At 40.1% G+C, this 24,009-nt stretch overlaps 1 protein-coding gene across 3 annotated transcripts in view; it reads left to right on the forward strand.

Annotated features, from left to right (window-relative positions):
• Positions 1-23,624, forward strand: part of MED10 (mediator complex subunit 10) — a 55,856-nt gene extending 32,232 nt beyond the window's left edge. The window contains exons 2-6 of one of the 3 annotated variants that reach the window (XR_013610563.1): positions 4,542-4,625; positions 5,166-5,268; positions 20,333-20,427; positions 20,537-20,620; positions 22,611-23,624. Coding sequence is in view for 1 of the 3 variants with exons in the window: in XM_078687637.1 (XP_078543763.1) it covers positions 4,542-4,625; positions 5,166-5,268; positions 22,611-22,709 (286 nt within the window). In the remaining 2 variants the exon portion in view is untranslated. Of the gene's footprint in view, positions 1-4,541; positions 4,626-5,165; positions 5,269-20,332; positions 20,428-20,536; positions 20,621-21,134; positions 21,329-22,610 lie in introns of those variants that run through there. The other 2 variants (XR_013610564.1, XM_078687637.1) reach the window with 2 other exon arrangements.
• The last annotated feature ends 385 nt before the right edge of the window (positions 23,625-24,009 follow it).

The raw sequence follows: 24,009 nt of genomic DNA on the forward strand, positions 1-24,009 counted from the left end.
TATATGACTGCAGACTATGGGGTTTGTTAAACCAGTTTGCTGAGTCGTTTCCGAGAGAGAAAAAGATTTCTAGGAGATTTTTAGAGAAGGAATTATTTATCTGGATTCGATTAACTATGCTTCCAAACACTTATCTTGAAATGACCACTGCCACCGCCTTTTAATGAGTTGATTGTCATGATCGTGTCTCACCTCACTAACACCAAAGATATTACAGAAAATCCTAGGCCTTTTATTTTTTTGGATTTCACTTACTTTGGTTTCCTCACAGTTGAAGTAATCCAAAGAACGAAAACTAAGTAGAATCTTTGGTTATCTGCTCATATAGACTTGCAGCCCCAAACTACCTTAAACTTGATGGTGATAAAAGACCAAAAGATCTGTCTCAGCATCAATGCTGACAAACCTTCTCTCACTCCAGCACTAAACATCCAATACTTTCTAGCAGTGCTTGATACAAAAAGAACAAAAGTGTGATTTCTTTTGAGGACAAACTGTTGTACATTTGGGTGAAATGCCACGGTGAAATCGCTTATCAACCTACACTCAGATGGGGTCTCTTTGCATTTGGGCTCTATGCCATTCTACATCTTTCTTTTGCCTAATGCTACTGTCTATTTCAAACTCCCTGCAGAAATATCTGGAGGACCAATGGATCAAACATGTTGGAGGTTATGGGGAAAAGAATTCTATGAAGTTGGAAGTTTGCATTCATTATGGCTCTCTCTGCATCTAGAAGATGCGTGACCTTCAAGCCCTTTGTATTCGTTTTCTAATTACAATAAGGTTTCATTTTTGATTTTTCCTATGAATCACACCATATTACCTTTAAAAATGTTTACTATGTTTTGGCGTGCCACCTCAAAACTCAATTTAGTGGCTGTTGACCAGGGTTGGATTGGGATTGGAAATCGGCCCGGGCACACAAAAAAAATAAAATCGGACACCATTTGCATCATGCCTTTCCTCAAATTACTGCTTCAGCGTAATTACATTAAAAAGGGGGTGGGGGGGGGGCTTGAAAGAATGCACGTATTAGTTTCCACTAGTGAAACACACCTGTAAACAAGTGAGGCCACTTCTACTGAGGCCCCCTGCCCGCTCAGTATGTGCATACATTAATGGGCCGGCCAGCGAGACAAAGGGAGTGATACCTCTGCCTGTTGCTAAACCGGGGGTGGGGGACCGGCGGTGTTGTTGGCGGGGGGGGGGGGCTACTGAGCGCCCATCTGCCTGCAGAAAGGCCACTCAGCCGCCCCCTGGGCCGCTGGCTGTATTCTGAAAATAGAGACACTGCCCAAATCGGCCCCACACTGCTCAAAAAAGCAGCCCACAGCAGGAACTCAGACACCTGCCCCTCGGGCATTGCCCCAGTGCCCGCGTTACCAATCCGAGGCTGCTCTTGACAGGCAAAATGCAGTTGAAGTGTTTTTCCTCGACTGTTCTGTTGCCATTGGTGCGCAATACCAAGTACATTTGCTTTCAACTATTTATCCTCCTGTAGACCCTGCACCCTTTCACTATGTTGAAATGTCTATTACACTAGGGTTAGACTTGCTTGTGAAAGTTATCTCAGTTATCCTTCGTGGGACTTAGTATGTTGTTTATAATCAGTTCTCTTGTACAATTTGATAACGAACAGACCGAATCGGTCGAAAATGGATTTTATTTTTACACTTTGTGTCTGACTACAAGAGCAAAGAGCACCTTGTGTTTTAAAGGTGGTTTGTTGAAAATTATGGCTGGTAATTGGGTTATTCCAGAGGGAAGTTTTTGGTCCAGTTTCAAGGCCTCGAGTTGGCAGATTACTTCTTACCCAAGATTGCTCTGTACCATTTATGGAACTGGTGATGGGTCAGAGGGAAATTTTCCCTACATTTGAACATGTAGGTGATGGGTATAAACACATGCATTTTTCTGGAAAGGCTAATTTACAGTGCAAGAGGTTGCTGGCTGAAACGCCACATGGTATGTGAACCCTGGCCAAAAGTAACATCTTTTGGAGCAGTGGCTGGGAGGGCTGCGGGGGGGGGCGGGGGGGGTGCGGTCCACTAGTGAGGATCCTAAATTACTGAACACTACTTTATGTCCATGCTGTGTGTTGAACGATTTTGAATCCCGGACTTTTCCTTTGCATTTAATTGCCATAAACTTCTAATTGTCTGTTACTTATGTTTTTTAAGTATATGTCCTATGTTGTTTAATTATTACTGCCCTTTGTTTAAATAACTCCGAACTCAGTATGGTCTGCCGTTTTAATTCAGTTAAGTAGAACTAAGATATTTTACAGGTGATGAGTACAACATGTACAGATTTATCTAGACTGAGCCACTAATAACGGCGAATGTCCTTCAATCAGAAATTAATTACGAAATAAGTCTAGATGAATGAAAAACAAAGGTTATTACCCGTATTCCATATTTGTATATTGGGTTGCCCTATTTTGTTTATGCCCGCGTCTACGGAGCAAAAGTGTTAAACACCTGAGCATTCCTCATGGGATTTTGCAGAACCCTATCAGCAATCACAATGGCCACACCCTTATATTCTAACTATCTGTTATAGTACACACGTGATCATGAGAGCACTTTTAAGATTGGTTTTAGCTGTACTTCAGAGCCTGTCCAATATAACAGAGGGAACTGTAGGGTACCTGTTGGCATACCTGCGTAGGACCAGTCTTGGAACCCACTTTTATACGCAATCAAGCAGTGACTCTTGCTATAATGCTTATGGTGGACCATGCCAGTGTGCCAATCCCCATCTCAAAAAAGTTCTAGAAATCTGTTTTCATAGGTTAGTGTGATTAAGCTGTGCAGAAAATAGTTATAGTAGGAGTACGTGTTTACAATAATTATTTGCACAGTGCGATGTGTTTTACTCAGTGTAAGCACAGTTGTTTTAAACTTGTATTAAACTAGCGAAATCCACTTTCGTCCTCTGAAATCGGTGTGTGATAACAGTCCAGAAATAGCTTGAGACTGTCCTTAAAGTAGACAGCATGTTAATGGCAACTTGCAGAGTCTATGCAGCTGGCAGACTGAGTCTCCGGCCCAGTGGTATCCAATCATCCCCGATTACAGTGGAACGGACTGTAATAGGAGATGATTGAATACCACTGGCCCTGAGACTCAGTTCAAAATGTTCCCCCACACATCTGGACCTTTATACCAACCTCTGATACACAGGAGGTGAACGACCTCCTTGAATATCAGAGGTTTGCATAAAGGGGCAGATGTCTGAACATTTTTTTGCAGTCTAAAATACTCTTAGTCTTATTTGCAGCCACAAAAATATGTTTGGCCATTTACCAAAGCCATTTAGTAGTCCGTAAGATTTTGCCTCCTCCTAAAATTGGTTTTTGACTCGCTACAGATTTGGTGTTATAAGAGGCTTGTTTAAAGCGCCCCTTTCAAGTACCAATTTTGTACCAGATTTATCAGTGGTTTGCTACAGGAATTCCATTTGTTATCCACTGAAAAGTTACTTATCCTAAATTTGGGGTGGTGACTCATTCGCAAAAGGGAAGGGGTGAATTGTTGAAAAGGGTTTAGGTGAGTAGGAAGCTGTCCAGGGGCGCACTACCCTCTCGCAGAGAAGCTTTTATATATATATATATATATATATATATATTAGCCCTTATTTTAAAGAAATTGGGCTGCTTAAAATATAATGTCTTTATTTAAATGCAATCACAGTAATAGTGGCCTGCTGACCTTTGCAGGTCGCCATGTCTGCAATTTTATCCAATTGATGTGAGTTGCAATTTGCGTTTTGCAACCTACATGATTAATATTATTTGGGTAGGTCGAATGAGGCCCCCTCTGATTCGAAACTTTACGAATCAACCATTTAGTACATAGGACAGTTTCCTAAGTTCTGTATTGGTTGCAAAAATACTAGTTGTAGATTACAACTCGTTTTTGCTACCAGTACAGTGATACATCTGCCTCTCAGTGAGTTTTCACTCCTGTCTCCAACCTCTTTTTCAGGCTTTCACCCTGTGCTTCCAGCACAATGTCTCTATCGGACCACTACTTAAGAAGTGACCATATCACCTTAATGCTCCCTGGTTTCTAATTTAAACTCCTCACACCACCACCATATCTCTCTGCAACCCCCTACCACTTGCCAGAATCTCCGTAGGTAACCACTCCATATTGTCTTGTTTCCAATGCCACCACTTTGACTATACCCCATGCATCCAGAACTACTGGTTATTCATCTTGTGCCCCACCAGATTCTCCCCATGAACCTTGGTGGCTTGTCCCGCTCAACCCTAGAAGAGACACCTGTGCGCAGTGAGCAGCAGTCCGCTGACCCATTACTATTTCCTTACCAGTCTCCTAACACTGGAGGCCATTCTTCATTCCTCCCTTTCAAACCGACCCCATTCTCACTTCCTAGCTCCTTGCCTCGTTCTCCAGGTAGTTACCTGAGCAGTACTGCTCTTGTAATCCTAAATGTTTTAAAGAACCATGATATGGAAACGCAGTCTTTCTGACTAGTAACCTTTTTTTTTTTTTTTATGTTACTTGTAGGAATTTCATGGTTTCTGGTCTGCAAGATATTGATAAATGCCGACAGCAACTACATGATATCAGTGTACCGTTGGAGGTTTTTGAGTAAGTACATTTGTTGTTGCGTTGTATAATTGCGTGCGTTTTACATGTCTAAATTCCTTCTCTTGTGCTTTGCGAGGATTTAAAAAATGCCTGTTGTCACACTATTTAAGACATTAATTGTGAACTGCTCAGTGCTTTACATTCGAGAACGGGTTGGGGTGGCTTCATCTTATTTGACACTTGGATCAGTGAAACACGCCCCTTGTATTCTCTCTCGCACTTGTTAATAACAACCTTGACATTATCCGTTGTAATTAAAGCGTAAAATAAAGATAATTTTCTGTTAGAGAGAATGTATAGAGGTAGGATTTTTTTTTTCCTTGTGAAAAACTTCGTGGCTTGTAGAGACTTCTTTTGTTTTCAGGATTTATGTTCATTCCTCTAGAGCAGCACTCTTTTGAAAGACAGGGGCAACTGCCCAATTTATGAAATAAAAAGAATACAGTGTCCGTAGTGACCTGCTCCTATCCGTTTGTACAGTTCAGCATCTATTGATAATCAGTTTTTACTTTAATGTGTGGAATTCCTTTGGATTTACAGATTCATTGATCAAGGACGTAATCCCCAGCTCTACACCAAGGAGTGCCTGGAAAGGGCCTTGGCTAAAAATGAACAAGTGAAGGGCAAAATCGATACAATGAAGGTAAAGTTTTCCATCTGCCAGAGTACAGTTACTGTTTCAAAGTGGATGTGTTTTGATATTTGGTTGCCGTTGTTTTCGGGTAAACGTTTCTGTAGGGATATTGCAGACTATTCCCTGGAAACTGGCTACGGGTGCATCCAAGACCTTTGTAATGAGCCTCACGTACTCTTAGATGGCTAACTCAATATTACAATATTATTACCTTCCATTTCTTGCCATTACCTAGGAAGCTCTTTGTAATGAGTTTTGCGCAAGGAAATGAGCAAGTGAAATCTGGCTTTCTCCATGCTTCTGCGAATCTCAAAAGCGACAGATTTGGTCTATTACTTACCTGTCAATGGTAGTCCGAAATTAGCAGGTTGTAACACTGTCATGGTCGACAGATTACACTTGTTGTTTTACCTGAGCAGGTATACTTCTCTTATTCTTTAATTTAAATTAAGACTAGGCATTAGTGCTCTCGTTTATTTATTTTTAATTACACATTAAATTAGTAAACTGAAATGCAAATGTCAGTTTACCAAACTAATGGGATAGGCATATGTGATTAATGTTAACTCGTGTTACTGTGCTGTTTTAGATAAAATTGTAAATTAATAATAGTTTTTATTGCCTTCTGCTGCATTTTTGTCCTGGTGTACAGTTTAACTGTCTATAGTTTCTGTGCCCCTATGAAAGGTCAATCCTTATATCACCTGCAAGGAGAAAAGAATGAATTCTTATGCCCGCAAAGGGTACAAGAATGTCTGCACTTAACTCGCTGACCTATTTGCTCTTTACTTTGATTTCACTTCTATGCCTAGATAGTTGAAAGTGGTTTTTACCAACGTAGCCCGCATGTGAGACCTAGTGTGTGAACATTTTTCCAAAAATATACGCTCCAAAACAGAGACTGTAAAAAATCGCGGCCTTCTATTAAATATCTATTTGCAGAGAAATTGACCTGCACCTATAAATGCTATCAAGGATTTGATTCCAATTATGCCCTGACTAGAGTTTGAATAATTAACCAATTCCTAAAATATGTGAAAAATTAGTTTTCGTTGATTTTAAGTAATAAATACAGGTAGAAATTTGTGTAGGTCGATATTTACTTTATTTTTGGAGGCAGTGATGCTTTCAGGCCAGAGCTTCTAGCAAGCTTGTTGTTCAAGCATCATGTGATATATATATATGCATATGCTCAGATTCATTAAATGCTCAGATTAATTTTATGTTCAGATTAAATATTGTCCGTGCAGTACATTGCCACCCTACGTAGCAGCAGCGCAAACCATGGTGTTGCATGCTCTTCTTCAGAAGGAAGGGAACCCCCTATTTATATCATTTTAGGTCCGGGACAAGAGGGAAACAACACCATAAAAAACAAAAAAATCTCACTTGTCCTGTATTTCTTCCTGTATGCCTGGAGGGTGCTTTTTGTTTTCACATATTTGACATATTATTCCATAAACAACTTTGATGAAACACATAACATCAAAAATCCTGTACAGATAAAAATGGTATGAATTCCGACCCCCCCCCCCCCCAGCAACAATACACTCACTCCTACAAACCTCAGGAAACACCACCTGTCATACTATCCATACACACCACAAAATACAATAGGGAAACAGTTTTGATTTTAGTCATAGTGTTGTGAGCTTGATCACTCTTCAAATCGGTCAATGCGTGCTTCATGACAATATGATACATTATTTATATTAGTCAAAAGACAAGCTGTTCCTACAAAGTGACCGTACAGTGAGCGTGAGTAATGTGATAAAAAATTGTGCGCCTGTGCTAAGCACATATATTTGTACATCTGGCTGATTGGGATGATATGTTATTGTGCATGGCACCCATGTTATGAGTGTCAAAACCCCTTCTAGAGGGAGAAGACATGTAGTTACTGGCAGAGAGGGCTGCATTCAGTGAATGCTTTCCAGACACTGCCTGGGGCACACAAGGTGCTCCATGCATTTCCCAGTTCAAACTGGTTGCTGGGGCACTCAGCCCCAGCTCTGGCGCGAAACTGGACAAAGGGGAAGGGGTGTAACCACCCCACCCAAGTTCCACCCATAGGAGGGACCTTAGAGTTAGCCCAACCCCTAAACTTACTATAAGTATAGGACCCCAGTCCCTAGGACTTTAGATTACCCTGGACGAAACTCTGCAACATATATCCTTGTCTTTCGACATTCCATTTCGACTGGAAGTTGGAAGAAATCTCCCTTGTGGTCAAGGAGTGCCACCCTGTTCAAACAGGCACCAACAGCATCTTTGCCGGTCTGCATTTTCAAAGCTCCTGCCTGACTTCCAGACATCTCTGGCCCGACCTTTGCTCACAGCAAAGCTGAGACCCGTGGCAGACACGGGAGACGTGGGACGGGAACTCCTGGACATCCTGCATTTTGCTACCTGCACCGACTTCCCGAGGTATCCTGAAGTTGTGCATTGGGGTGCTTGAAGCCCCGAGGACCTTTTGCACCGAAGCTCAGAGGCCCACACTCCACGAGTGTCCCATGGGCCCGCTCTGCTCTCCACAGATACCACTAGGATAGCTTTCTATAAGGTTGACTTTATAACCTACCATAAATAAGGGTCGATTAGACTGGTGCAAGGTGCCCACTAGAACTAGTGGACATCATATACCAGGCTAACTACTCACACACATTACCAGACTGAAGAGGCTCCACAATTTATTAAAGCAATAAGTGTTTGCTTACACCTCACTACAGATTCCTACATCGAAGGATAGGTTCGCATAGGGCCTTGTTGCTGCATCAGCCTCCCCATAGGCATCCTCATTCTTCTTTCTAAATCCACTTTCTGTTATCTAACTCATTGTTTTCAGCACAGAAATTCCCTACTCCCCTCTTTGGCTGTCTGGGGTGGGTACATGTTTGCAGTCTGTCTCCTGGCACTATCTTGCATACTTCAGCAGGCTGCATGTCACCCAGTTCATTTCCACTTGGACCCTCCTCCTAGCGATGCAGGCACCCTACTTAGGCAGCCGGGACAAGTTGACGCGAGATGAAAATTAAAAAATTCTAGCGTGACCTGTAGACTACACAGAGCCGAACCTGGGAATTGCTAGAGATCTGGGTCACAGTAGAGATGTGAACTGTCGGTGTCTCCGGGATCACTGGATTCTGTTTCTCTCGGGATATGATATCGGAATTATTGTTGTATTCAATATATACAACAAAGAAGAAATGTGGCATTTGTACCTGGTTCGTTTACACCTAGGTTTATTTGTTTTCCTTTGGTTATGGTTTGTTTTGGCAACTGCAAGGGCTGTGTGTCCGAATGTTTCGCTTGCTGACTATTTCTCGATGTGTTTATGCCTTCACCCAAGAGTCTCTTTCCTAGTTTGTTTCTGGATCCCACCCAGTGACCCAGATCATGACTTCCTTCTCTTTAGCAGTTTTAAAAGTTGCGCTCCTGTTTTACCCACTACTTGTAGTGGCGTTTACAAAGTGATTTCATTTATTTTGAAGTCCGAGCCTCATTGTGTACGCTGTGCTCGTCCGTCTTTTGGGTTTTAACTTGGCAAACTAAGCAACAGTTTCATATTACTTGGTATCAAATTGGCACCGGTGTACACACTTTTTGTATCCGACGTCCACACAGATTGAGAGCACACATATCGTGTTTATGTGCATTATAAGTGATCCTTTACTGAACCGTTTTGCATTGAGACTTACCAAACCACTACAGTTCAGACTTTGTTTATTGCAACTTAAAATGTGTTGCACATTTCTTTTGCTCGTGTATCTTTAGACAGTGTTTTGTCTTCACATTGCTCACGTTTAACACTTGTGCTTCAAGTGAATTGCTTTATATTTGTTATATACATCAAATTTTCTAAGTGTTCTGAATATTTGTATAACGCACGTGCTAGTAGTATGGCCCAGTAATACAGAAGTAAGTTTTTGGTGTATCTCCATGTGAGTTTTTCTTGAAGATTGAGTATAGATCCTCATATGATGTACTCGTCTGGGGGTATTAAGCGCTTTATAAATACTATTACAATATTTCACATGCATGCACATCTTACTTTAGAAAACATTTACCATTTCAATACCAATTCACATACTTGCACTCCATGACACATTATACCACTCCACATAATTACTATCCATATATTTACACTGCACATCTTGCCACATCATTCAACTACACAAAGCTCCACTCAACCCAACACAATTCCACGCCACACAATTCCACAACAAACTGTTCCAATCCAACCTGCATAATTTCACTCCACACTACACACATCCACTCCACTCCATAACACATTGCTAAAAGAGTTTGCCATTGAAAACGCCATTAGCTCTCGGATTGCCGAGACCAATTGGCTTTGCCAATGCTGGTCATTTATTAATTCCCCAATCTATCTGGCTTCTTCTTCCCACCAGCTCAACCAGGCTAGGAGGTAGCCTGCCTAATCTTCTAATGCATATTCCTTCCTCAGTTTCATCAGATAATGCAGACATGACACGTGTGCCTCATTTAGATATTCTGTCTTTACCATTGCTAATTTTGTGGTTTGATCTACTTCTGGCTGTTATCGCTTTCCTCTTTAAGTCCAGTACCTGCTTCCCCAGGGCTCTAATTTTCACTCATACTGCTTCCATTTAATTACTCCTATTGTGCTTTGTATTCTATTGTGCAGTACGGTTTTATACATTTCCCTGACTATGATCGAATAAAACCATTTCAACATTCTCATCAAAATACAACACAAAATCAGTCCAGACCCCTTTGTCTTCAGGCCTTCCAGCTCCTAGGCATTAACCCGCCAGTTAGTCCCGAAAGCATTAGCATTTACCCTCCTCACTACTCGGTAGCGAATGATGAGAAAAAACCATGTGCCAGATATTTTGCCTTTTTTATGGAAAAGCTTTCCTCTGCTGGCTCAACCCCAAATGTTTTGTGCGCTGTGGAGAAATATGAGTGCTGCCTGTCTGATGGTGCGTCAGCCTCCAGATGTTTAATAAGCCTAAAGTTCTGATGTATTGAGCCAGTGGTGTTTGATTGGGCACGCGGACACTGGGTAATTTTGTCCTTTGCACTTCTGGTATCATTACATCATTAAAATTACTGGCCAAAATCCCCTTCAAGCAGGATTGAAACCATTTTCTTCAGTGCCTGCCTTGGCAGTCTGGGTGGCACATACACATTAGTTATGGTGAGGCCGAGATTTCGCCTAGTCACTTGTAATTCCATAACACATTCCCTAGAGTCGGACCAACTTTTAGTAATCGGGATGAGAGTGTTTTCTTTGAGCCCTTCAGGTAAAACCAGCATGCGCTAATGAAATATATCGGCCTGTTCCCTCCCAAGAATTTACATTCTGTCCTCATCAAGTGAGGTATATGTCAACGGATATATTGGGCCTCAATCGCTCTCTTGATTTTATTGCCCAGGCCATTGAAATTCCATGGGAATATTTTCAGCCTCTCATAGGGACTCGCAAACATCATCTTACATCTTGATCAACCCTCCCTCAAATACCCAGAGTGCTGTCACTGTGTCCTAGCTTTCTGCTCTGCTCTCTTTCTCCTACTTGTTTACTAACAAATATCCTTACTTCCATTGTCCCTATCCCTACTTTTCCAGGTTACAAGCTTGAAACTACTTGCTACCCCAACTACAGAAAGGTATTTTGCCTTCCCAATCCCTATAGTGAACCTTTAGCCTTACTTTTAAACTTAGCCCATCAAACAAGTCTGTAACTTGTTATTGTGAAGCTGGCCTGGGAAAATGCTCTATAGAAATCAATGTGTATCTTGTGCCGCAGTCCCCATCGTGATTTGTGTCCCTCATTTACCTTGTTTGCCATTATCTTATTAGCTGTCAACCACCGGCCCCTGTGATGCAATACCTTCCATCATAGGCTTAACATTAGTCTAGCAATTCAGACAACGTTTTCCACTGTCATGGCTGTCACTTATGAAGCCTGTCTCAGAAGGGCTTTCATCCTTTCCTCTTATGGGTTAAAGTTCTTACAAGAGGACCTGGCATGCCTTGTGATGCCAGTTTCTGCAAGTTCTTGCAGCTTTCCACATTGGCAACCAGCCGTGCTTGCTCAGTCTTGGTTTGATAGTCTCCATATGATTTAGCTTTCCTGAGTGCATTAAGTGTTTGCAACCTCAGTTCCACGTTTCGCCATTCGTCCTTTTCTATCACCTGATGTTCCATTTTGCTCTTGCCACTGCCACATCCAATCTGGTGCTGTGAAGAACAGTGAGGTCTTGTCCTTGATCACACTGAGTTTAGTGGTTATTAGTGGAGCATTTAGAAGTCCCAGTTGCCTCAGTTACGTCTTAATCTCAAGGAAGGTGTTTCTTTTGCACCTTCACTGTGCAGTCTCTGATGAAGTGTACTTATCTATCATCCACCGTCCAAGGGCCATGAATTCCATCTCTCTAGAATTTAGAAGCCTGTGCAACATATGTCCTGGAAAGGCATTTAGGGCTAGGAGGGCACCTTGGCACTTGATGTGCCCTTTCCGCAGTGAAGGTCAAAGAAGTTCTCTCGTATATATTTAGGATTGACCATTTCTCCAGGAATAGTTCCACACTTTGGCCTTCCCTTTTCTCAGGCAAACCGGTGAACCATATATTATTGAACTGTGAGCGGCCTTCAGCAACTTCTCTGTTTTTAAAGCATTACTGCAGCTATTATATCCTTCCTTCGCAAGCTGCTGCTTCTCAATGCCTTACCCCAGCATTGCTAGCCTTACTTTATTCTCGGCCACCCTTGTGGTGAGTTTCCAGTGGTCGGCTCTAGGCCGATAACATCAATCGCCACTGTGTCTACTTTAGTCTCCATGGACCCTTTCATTGTTGAGAACTTGGGATTTTGTCAAATTTCTCTACATGACTTTCCAATGCTGAATCCACGTTCCTGAGCGAGATCTCCTCAGTGCTCTGGAACAGCTTCATGGTGTTGGGCTTGTCAATCTTTGACTTTACAATCACTGGCACCTGTCATTGCCTTAGTTGCTACCTTCCAGTCTTGGGTACCCAATGTCACGATTGCCAGTTCCAATTCCCCATCAAAGATGGCCGCCATGCACAGCGCATGTGCGAGGAGGTCAGGCAACCTTAAAAGCCTGACTTTCCCTAGGTGAGGCGCTTCACATTCTAGTGCTCGACTCTACGTCGCGTCACTTCCGCCTCGCCGCGTCACCCTCTGTTCTGTTATCGCCGTTCTTCCTGCGATCCGGAGTACCCAGCGTCTATCCTCGTTACCTTCTCATCCCGGAGGGTTCCCCTGTTGGCTCTTTGTTTCCCCTGGAGCAGCGCTGTGGCAGCTCGTAAACTCCCCTTTTTAGCGTCTCCGGCATTTGCCCCCTGGACAGACACGGAGAATCCCTCCTTGCTGTCTTGCTGAGAGCCGGCTTTCTTCTCCACAGTTCCGTACTTGGGTTGGGCAGTTCCGTGACATTGCCTTGAGGCATTGTGGTAGTTGAGGTCCGCTCCATATTTTTGGCATCTTCCCCTTATATATTTAGACCCTCCTTTGGACATCGGTGAGGTCTCGGCTCCTGGCTCTCGTCACAGTTGGAAACACTTGAAGAACTGGTAAAGACGCCCTGCGCTACTTGAATCTTACTTCTTCTATAATTTAAACATCTGTGAGCTTACCATGTTTTATATGTTTCAGAAACACGCAAGCTAATTAAGAGTTTCTAGGATCCTTAAACCCGCTCCTATGGCAGATCAGCCAGATAGGGTGAGACCTTTATGTTGGTAGCAAACTGGAAAGCCCTGAGCAGGTTACATGTGCTTATATACCTTTTCTTTACCTATTTAGACTGCTTAGAATATTTATAATTCTTGGCCCCGTCCCTGGGAGAATCCTATGAGAAGATTGTAGTAACCCGTGTTCTGGAAACCTTCAAGGAAACCTTGGATAAACCTATGAATAATTGGCCTGTTTTGTTCTGTCTCTCTCTCTTGTGGTGTATTGACATATATTCTTCCTTTTAGTACCTGTGTCATAACCGCCGGATTGAAGACTCATCCAGTCCAAGGAATCTCTTCCCTCATCCTTTCCTTGTTTTGTTCCCTCCTTTCCCTCCATATCACCATTGTGTTCTAGAGTTTGATAGACAAAATAGGTGTAGAGGGGAAGGGGTTGGGTCTGTCCTCAGTTCCGGGCACTCCTGCAGAAACGGACTGAGGTTACAATCTAAAACATAATAAAAAACTTTAAAAAACCAACAGTGGTAATACAGTAAATATAGGTACAGTCAAAGTAAAAACAGTCGACGCGGCGTTTCGGTGCTATTTCGGTCTTGACACCTTCTTCAGGACATTTAAAAAACATTTGACTCCGTATTTACAAATTAAATAACAATATTTTAGTATATGTTTTTATACTCAGTTAATACTTTGTTACATCCATCTTGCTCTTTTGTTTATAATATTTTATTTTTTAAAATTGTCTACCCATTATCAAACATCCTAGACCCCTTGAGTTAGATTATTAATGAAATGATGCGATATTTATTAACGCTCATTTTGAAAGGATTTTTGAAATGATTTTCATGAACCAATCATTGTGCAAAGAGTCGACGAGGCATCCTTTCATCAAACCCCAGTTCTAGACTACATTAAATCCAATTCGTTCACCACATCATTTTTTAGAGTTCACCCTCACATATCTCTATGTTCTCACTGAATGTACCTGTAATGTGCGTAGGAGAGCGTTTCAATTGCTTTCCGAACTTCTGTGCACCTCTTTGATCATTATAGTTTTTCTGAGCTATATACACAAAGAAACATTCTTATTTCAGTCTTTTAATTATTATCGTCTAACTAATTGTGCTTCTCATAGCTTGTCTCATTATTTACCTTTGTAGATAAAGCAACGGATCTTCTAAGTGCACGGAGGAGCCACCGTATCATAAAGGGGGTAACTTCTTTGAATATTTTGACCTATGAGTATAAAGATCACATATATACCCTATGATTATTGATTCATACTGGTTCTAGAGAGGTTACTGTTTTCTTTACAAAGAATTTTTCATATACGAGTAGTACTCACCCAGTGATTCTCGGGTGAGTATCTCGATGTGATACTTTGCTGATAATAGAATATTCGCTAATCATCCGAATTTCAGGGTTTGGAAAGTTCGATATCTATGAGTACAAATAAGGAGGGGAACTCGGATCAACCACTATACTAGTACAGAAATTTTTCTCAAAGTATACTAAAATTCTGCTCTTTTGGAACGCTATATACAGTCATGTTTGTGAGAACATGATAGATTATAATACTGTCAGCTACCAGAGTATTTAGCTTAAAAGGCGCGTTCACGTTTAGATGTCTATTTGGCGGGATCAAGTGCCGAAAGACCGTAGTTTACCCCGATGTTAGGGGAGAGGGAATTATTAATATTTTCCTCCTTCCTCGGCAGACATAGTTTTGACACAATTTCGTTTATCCATAGTCTATTCTAGGTAGTCCAAATCAAGGTGGTATGCCTAGACTGGGTAGATAACAATTTGGACACAGCCCCTCATTTAGACTGAATACCTCCCGACTCTCTAGGGGACACAATACCCTCCCCGACTATTAGCGCCTTAGCCTAAAACCCTCGCTTACCGTTTGATTAAGGTTCGGCCTCCCTGCTCCTCCGTGCTGTCGGCTTCCGTGGTATATAGAAGTGTATGTTCATTTCGTTGGATCGGCGTTTATATGCTGCCGCTTCCAATGGTGACCCGGACGTTAACGGTCACGGAGACAATAGTTTGTTTTGTAAATTATTTAAGGGATATTTTAATTACACAACCTCCTATTCTTCATTAGGGGAAGACGGGAGAAATATTTAAAATGTTTAAAGTGTTTTTGCTCCGTCTATCGTGAAGTAACGAGTGCATAACCCGGAAGTGAATTTTATCTCGATCTCCCCCAGAAACGAATCGGATCTTATCCGTCTGGGCAGTGAAGGAGATTCCTTCATTTGGGATGGCATTGCGCAATCCATCTTTGTGTGTCGATATTCTGACTTAGTTTGTCCATCTGCATTTTAACACAATATTACTCCAATATACCATCATAGTGGCGGCCATCTTGGGTTGGGAGAACTTGTATATCTAATAAAGTGAGTTGTCTCTCTGTGTACTTGTTCTGAGTCTAAATCATGTTATACCAACTGTTCTTCCCTGCTTACTTCTCATTATAGAACTTAATCAATTGATTATTATCATTTAAAAAATTATAACATTCCATTTTAGACATTATACTGCAAGATTGTGTACATTCATATTCTACATATATTGTCACTAATTCATGATATAATGTGACAGCGATGTCTATACATTCGCTGCCTCATTATGACAATTCAATACAAATGACATTTTTACCATCAGGTTACAGTGATACCATACATTTTTACCATCAGATTAAGTTGCACAAATGCATTTTTTGAGCCAGTACATCTTAGTGTAGAGATGGAGTCCCTTACTAAGTTATCTCCATTATATCTATGAATCATTTTTTCTTATAAGGATGCTAAACCTTAGGCAATTTTCATCTAGTGTTTATTTTAGGGGAAGATGCTGTTATTTTTACAAGAATAGGGTGATCATACTAAAAGGTTTTTATAAAATTTGTCTTTCCCATTCTTCTCTATTATTCAATCCAGTCCGAAAGGTATTGAATAAGGACATGTAAAATTGCTCTCTTTTCTTTCTCTTGCTGTTTATATTTCCACCTCTCATGCTGTGCGATATTGCTTCAATTCCGCACCATTTTAGATCATCCAATTTGTGGTTGTGAGCTAACCAGTGTTCTACTAACGGAGCAGTTTTCTTCCCTGTTCTGATGGCTGATTTATGTTCTGTTATTCTTGTTTTTAATTCTCTTAATGTTTTTCCGATATAGTGTTTCTACGGAAACTGAACTGAACATTGGTTTTGGAATGTCTACTCCTTGTCTGTTGTTAAGTAATGACCAATTCCGATTTATAATATTCTTGATTTTGTTACTCGCTGTACTGAAATTTGTAACAAAAATCAACTTGTCCTTTGTTCTGTCGTCCTTTTCCTTGTTTTTATCGAAGAGTGCATCTCTATTGTAGTAGTTTATACGCCTTTTTAATTATATTTTTAGGGTACCCTCGATTTCTAAGTTTCTCGGATAATGTGTCTGCATGTTTATTAAAATCTTCCATATTGGTACAATTGCGTCTAATCCGTAAGTATTGACCAAACGGTATGTTATCCTTTTGGCTATTGGGGTGATTACTCTTATAATGTAACAGGGTGTTACGGTCCGTTGGTTTGGTATAGAGGTCCACACCCAGTGTGGCATTGTCTACTCTGATTTTGATATCTAAAAATTCAATTGCTTCCTTATTGTAATTAGAGGTGAATTTCAGATTTTTGTCGCCTAAGTTTAACCAAAGTATAAATTCAGTTAGTAAATCAAGAGTCCCTGTCCAAATAAAAAAAATGTTGTCGATGTACCTCGACCAACATGTGATGTTCTCACTGAACGGTGCTATGTTATTGAAAAGATGCTTCTCCTCAAATGCTGCCACATACAAACATGCCAGGCTTGGAGCACATGTAGCCCCCATGCTGGTCCCTTTTATCTGTTTAAAAAAGTTGTTTTTAAATAAAAAAATGTTTTTTAAAATAATCTCTGCGCAATCCAAAATAAAAGTTGCATGTTGGCTCAAATCTTCTTCTCCTATTCTAAGGAGGCCCTCTAACATTTTTATGGTATCATCCTGTGGGATGTTTGTATAGAGGGCCTCAATGTCCAACGTTACCAACCATTGCTTGTTGATGTCGTAAGGTAAACCCTCTATCTTTTCAATCATACATGTAGTGTCCTTTATATACGCCTTCTGATTCACTACAATAGGTTGAAGGAACTTGTCTATGTATTTACTAAGAGGTTCTGTGATGGAATCAATAGACGACACAATAGGTCGCATGGGAGGGTCAGCTATATTCTTGTGGACTTTCGGGAGCCCATATAGGGCGGGGATGATTGGTGTCTCATTTTTTAAAAATTTATATTCATCAAGACAGATTATCTCATCTTCTTTAGCGAAGTTGAGAAGCGTGTTTACTTTCAGGATCAAAGAACTCCATTCTAGTCTACTCGATGGACAATAATGCTCCGTGTTATTTAAAAGAGACATCATTCTTTTATCATAGTCTTCAGTTTTCATTAAGACAATACTACCTCCCTTGTCTCCCGGTTTGATGGTTAACTGATCATTGTTTTCTAAATTTTTTAGAGCAGCCCTTTCGTCAAAACTTAAGTTATTGGTGTTTGTTATAGGATGCATTAATAAATCTGCAATGTTGCTTTCTACAACACTTTCGAAAAGTTCCACTTGTTTGTTGACCATTCCTACACTGGGGGTCCATACAGATTTCGGTTTTAAGCCTGATTTATTTGTGGGGCCTTCTCTTGGGGGTTTCTCTCTAAAAAAATCTTGCAGTCTTATTTTTCTAAAAAATCCTTGTAGGTCTCTTTCTAAATTGTATTTGTTTATTCGGGTACTAATGGCAAAACCTAAGCCCTTTTCAAGGACATCTTTCTCTGTTTTAGTAAGAGTGATGTCAGACAGATTTATAATTGCAGCTTTAAGGTTCAATCCCACTTGGGTTGACTCCTTGTGTAATATCTCTTTTGTTGTTGATGTTGAGGGAAAAACTTCCCTCTCCTGTTGCCACGGTTCCCTCGGCCCCGTTGGCCTAAAAAAGATAATGATTCTCTGTTTGGGGTTGAGGTTGATTCTCCCACTTTGTTTTTCTCTCCTGCATTTTATTGTTCTGAGTCAGTACTTGTATATGAGGAATCTGTAAAGGTCACTCTTTTTTTGGGATATGTGCGCCAGGGTTGTTTCCATTGATTTCTGTTGGGGAAAGTCTCTCTTGGGCGGTCAAAAAAATCCTTCTGCGTGTAAGGATAAACTACCTCCGTATTATAATTAGTCACGTCTTTATTAAATTTGTTCATTTTTTTACCAAACAAATAATCCCTGTATTGGTCATTACTTAACAACAGACAAAGAGTAGACATTCCAAAACCAATGTTCAGTTTCCGTAGAAATAGAACAATAAAAAATTGCCTGGTACATACGTTTAAAGAAAACACCCGTAATAGCCAAAGCACTATTAATAAAACACCCTTGCCCACTGGGATTTTTGCTTGCAATATGTGCTCGAATTGCTCATCACAAATGAAGGGAAGTATTATCTCTTACAACGGAGTAGAACACAAGGTAAAAAGTTTTATAAACTGCAAAACCAAAGACTTGATTTACATGATAAAATGTCCTTGCGACAAAGCCTATATCGGAGAAACATCAAGAGAATTAAAAACAAGAATAACAGAACATAAATCAGCCATCAGAACAGGGAAGAAAACTGCTCCGTTAGTAGAACACTGGTTAGCTCACAACCACAAATTGGATGATCTAAAATGGTGCGGAATTGAAGCAACATCGCACAGCATGAGAGGTGGAAATATAAACAGCAAGAGAAAGAAAAGAGAGCAATTTTACATGTCCTTATTCAATACCTTTCGGACTGGATTGAATAATAGAGAAGAATGGGAAAGACTGATTTTATAAAAACCTTTTAGTATGATCACCCTATTCTTGTAAAAATAACAGCATCTTCCCCTAAAATAAACACTAGATGAAAATTGCCTAAGGTTTAGCATCCTTATAAGAAAAAATGATTCATAGATATAATGGAGATAACTTAGTAAGGGACTCCATCTCTACACTAAGATGTACTGGCTCAAAAAATGCATTTGTGCAACTTAATCTGATGGCAAAAATGTATGGTATCACTGTAACCTGATGGTAAAAATGTCATTTGTATTGAATTGTCATAATGAGGCAGCGAATGTATAGACATCGCTGTCACATTATATCAGGAATTAGTGACAATATATGTAGAATATGAATGTACACAATCTTGCAGTATAATGTCTAAAATGGAATGTTATGATTTTTGAAATGATAATAATCAATTGATTAAGTTCTATAGTGAGAAGTAAGCAGGGAAGAACAGTTGGTATAACATGATTTAGACTCAGAACAAGTACACAGAGAGACAACTCACTTTATTAGATATACAAGTTCTCCCAACCCAAGATGGCCGCCACTATGATGGTATATTGGAGTAATATTGTGTTAAAATGCAGATGGACAAACTAAGTCAGAATATCGACACACAAAGATGGATTGCGCAATGCCATCCCAAATGAAGGAATCTCCTTCACTGCCCAGACGGATAAGATCCGATTCGTTTCTGGGGGAGATCGAGATAAAATTCACTTCCGGGTTACGCACTCGTTACTTCACGATAGACGGAGCAAAAACACTTTAAACATTTTAAATATTTCTCCCGTCTTCCCCTAATGAAGAATAGGAGGTTGTATTATTAAAATATCCCTTAAATAATTTACAAAACAAACTATTGTCTCTGTGACCGTTAACGTCCGGGTCACCATTGGAAGCGGCAGCATATAAACGCCGATCCAACGAAATGAACATACACTTCTATATACCACGGAAGCCGACAGCACGGAGGAGCAGGGAGGCCGAACCTTAATCAAACGGTAAGCGAGGGTTTTAGGCTAAGGCGCTAATAGTCGGGGAGGGTATTGTGTCCCCTAGAGAGTCGGGAGGTATTCAGTCTAAATGAGGGGCTGTGTCCAAATTGTTATCTACCCAGTCTAGGCATACCACCTTGATTTGGACTACCTAGAATAGACTATGGATAAACAAAATTGTGTCAAAACTATGTCTGCCGAGGAAGGAGGAAAATATTAATAATTCCCTCTCCCCTTACATCGGGGTAAACTACGGTCTTTCGGCACTTGATCCCGCCAAATAGACATCTAAACGTGAACGCGCCTTTTAAGCTAAATACTCTGGTAGCTGACAGTATTATAATCTATCATGTTCTCACAAACATGACTGTATATAGCGTTCCAAAAGAGCAGAATTTTAGTATACTTTGAGAAAAATTTCTGTACTAGTATAGTGGTTGATCCGAGTTCCCCTCCTTATTTGTACTCATAGATATCGAACTTTCCAAACCCTGAAATTCGGATGATTAGCGAATATTCTATTATCAGCAAAGTATCACATCGAGATACTCACCCGAGAATCACTGGGTGAGTACTACTCGTATATGAAAAATTCTTTGTAAAGAAAACAGTAACCTCTCTAGAACCAGTATGAATCAATAATCATAGGGTATATATGTGATCTTTATACTCATAGGTCAAAATATTCAAAGAAGTTACCCCCTTTATGATACGGTGGCTCCTCCGTGCACTTAGAAGATCCGTTGCTTTATCTACAAAGGTAAATATTGAGACAAGCTATGAGAAGCACAATTAGTTAGACGATAATAATTAAAAGACTGAAATAAGAATGTTTCTTTGTGTTTGTGTATATAGCTCAGAAAAACTATAATGATCAAAGAGGTGCACAGAAGTTCGGAAAGCAATTGAAACGCTCTAATACGCACATTACAGGCACATTCAGTGAGAACATAGAGATATGTGAGGGTGAACTCTAAAAAATGATGTGGTGAACGAATTGGATTTAATGTAGTCTAGAACTGGGGTTTGATGAAAGGATGCCTCGTCGACTCTTTGCACAATGATTGGTTCATGAAAATCATTTCAAAAATCCTTTCAAAATGAGCGTTAATAAATATCGCATCATTTCATTAATAATCTAACTCAAGGGGTCTAGGATGTTTGATAATGGGTAGACAATTAAAAAATATTATAAACAAAAGAGCAAGATGGATGTAACAAAGTATTAACTGAGTATAAAAACATATACTAAAATATTGTTATTTAATTTGTAGATACGGAGTCAAATGTTTTTTAAATGTCCTGAAGAAGGTGTCAAGATCGAAATAGCACCGAAACGCCGCGTCAACTGTTTTTACTTTGACTGTATCTATATTTACTGTATTACCACTGTTGGTTTTTTAAAGTATTTTATTATGTTTTAGATTGTAACCCCAGAGGGAGGAAGACAATAAATTGTACCATTGCACTTTTCCATGTATCTACTAAGTTGTTTGATTTTAGTTGCTTTATTCGTGTTGGTTTAGTTACCTGCTCTTGTTTTGCTATTAAACTAATTAAGGAAGTGTAATACTTCCACCATCCTACTGAGACAACCCCCCCCTAAGAATAGTTTGTTTCCAGCGATCCGAGTCTGCCACGTCTATGACAGGGACTTTAAACCTTTTTCTGATGTAAGATCCCCTTCCCTGCTATACACAACAGGGGAACCTCCTAGAATTTTGAGACTCCTGCAGAAACAACATTTGGATCCTTACACCCAACTCCTCATAGTCTTTGGAGATGAGCTGATTAATTAGATAATCCCTTGGTCCAGGGCTAAGGCCTCCTCTGACGCAGTGCTGCTTACTTTGTGCCTACTGTCGCCCTCCTCTGGGTTGGAGGAGCTCCAAATGTAGAAAAAATGAGCAAACCTTGTTGCGACCTCTTGTCTTCCCAACCCTGGTACCTTTCTCCTCTTATGGTGTTCCCGCCATCCTCCAAACTTCTTTACTAATTTCAGACCTACTGGCACAGCTTGGACCCGCACACTTCATTTATCAGTACAGTTACTTGGAGTTGGCCCCCTGGACAAAAGCTTGATTAAATTAATTGGCTGAGTTCAGTAAACAAAAGATATTCTCTGAACTAAGCATCAAGTGTTTTCTCTAAAAAGCCTTGGCCGTCAAATGCATGTTAGGTACTGCGATTTAATTGGTGTTAGCATAAAGGTTTAGCCAGTACGACAGAAAAAATATCACTACAGCATTAAAAGAATCAGCATAGGAAATAGAATCATAGCACATCACATAGTCAACAGTTTAAAGCTCAATAAGCATACTCATGAGGGTACAGCCCCCAATAATTTACAATAACGAACCAAGACCAACATGATCCTATTATTTGCTCCAGAATCTAGCATGCTTTTTGGGGTAACCCCAGACTACATGTACTGTTTTTTCTTGCTGTGCACACCAGTCCACTCCGTGGTGCCATTGAGACAGCAAGGGCAGAGTGCGGAATTGCCATTTGCAAGCAGCGTTCGCTTTTGCAATCATGCTGGCTACTTCAACCAGTGCCTCCCATGCCATCATAGGTTCCCAGGGGGTTGGTTTTACTTGAAAGGACCACCTCCCACCCCACTACAATGTCCAAGAAGATATCATTTTTAAAACGTAATTTCATATTGCTTTTGTTATTCTTCTAGAGTAGAGGGCCAGAAGATACAATTTTGGAAACCTAATCACAAATTTCTTTTGTTTTTTTTCTAGAAATTCAAAAGCTTATTGATTCAAGAGTTGAGTAAAGTGTTTCCTGAGGACATGGCAAAATACAAAGCTATTAGAGGTGAAGATCACTCATCATCCTAAGCAGCATCATCATCAACACCCTTGTGACTTAATTTGATTGAGGTGGATGCCTTTTGTTTTTGAAAAGACATTGGTTTTGCTCACTTTAAAGTTTTAAGTGGGACAAAGTAAAGCTTTTCCCTCAAAGCTATGATTGATGGAGAAGTGCACGCTCTACTGGTGTCAATATTGCAGAACGAGGATGCTATTCAAACTGAAGGGAACATCTTGTCACAGCTTTCGAAATGCAATTAAAGTGCCCTTCACCTGTACTTTTAGAGTTTGGTTTGTTGTCTGAAACCAGAACTTGATCAGATTTTGATAAAGGTAAACATTGCAAACTCATCATGATGTGTGATGGTATTTCAAATGTCCATTTTGTAAGGGCTAAAGAACATTGAAAATGTGATAATTTGAATGTTCAAATAGCCTTTTGTTTTTACATTTGTGTGTACATCATTTTTGTACTTCTGTTTTTTTGTAAAATTAAATAGTCAGACTACAAGGTGAGGAGTAATTTTGGATTTTTTGCGTTCAATACTGTAATAGAATGAGTACTAGTTGATGATAAAGACATGCCTCTGTTTATATATCAGTGTTGGAATCCTGTTTTAAGTATGGTGAAGCTAATCTGTTGATTCAGTACAGAGAGTAGGCCTCATCAGACCATTGGCATGCTTGAGTAAGTGCACTTCAGCCTTTAACTTCAGACATTGCCAAACCCTTGTTGAAATGGCCTTGTGGTGCATTCAAGTCTCACTGTCATCACAGTTATTTTATTGAATATTTAGGTGTTTCCATCCATCTCCTAGGTATTGCTTCTATTAAAATGCATGAGTGGCTATTGTACATTTGAAAAGTTTGCTAAGTCATCACACTTTTTATTCAATTCTTACTCGTACATGCATTGTGAATAAAAGGTAATATTTATGGTTATTTTGTTCACTACTATTTACATTTGTGTCCCACTAATGGAAAAGGTTATAGGACTTACTCATAGGACCAATCTTCTAAAGCTAACGGAGCGGCCATCTTGGGCTAACTCACCTAAAGTCAGCTAGGGCCCATACAACACTGTCACTACCTCCGCGGTCAGTTCCCTCATTCACACAGGAATTTAGTGATTGATGAGGATTATTGAAGATAGCAAGTGTAATTCCAAGGAGGAATATCTAACTGGTTTTTAAAAACCTAGAAATAAAAAAAATGTTTAAAAAAAATGTTCATTGTGTAATGTAGAGTTAGTGTTCATTGTGTTAATGTAGAGTTAGTGTTTGCATAGCAGCTCACCGAAGCCATGGAATAAAATGGATACACACCG

Source organism: Lissotriton helveticus, chromosome 4_1, assembly GCF_964261635.1.
Source record: "Lissotriton helveticus chromosome 4_1, aLisHel1.1, whole genome shotgun sequence".
In the NCBI taxonomy this organism is placed as follows: Eukaryota; Metazoa; Chordata; class Amphibia; order Caudata; family Salamandridae; genus Lissotriton; species Lissotriton helveticus.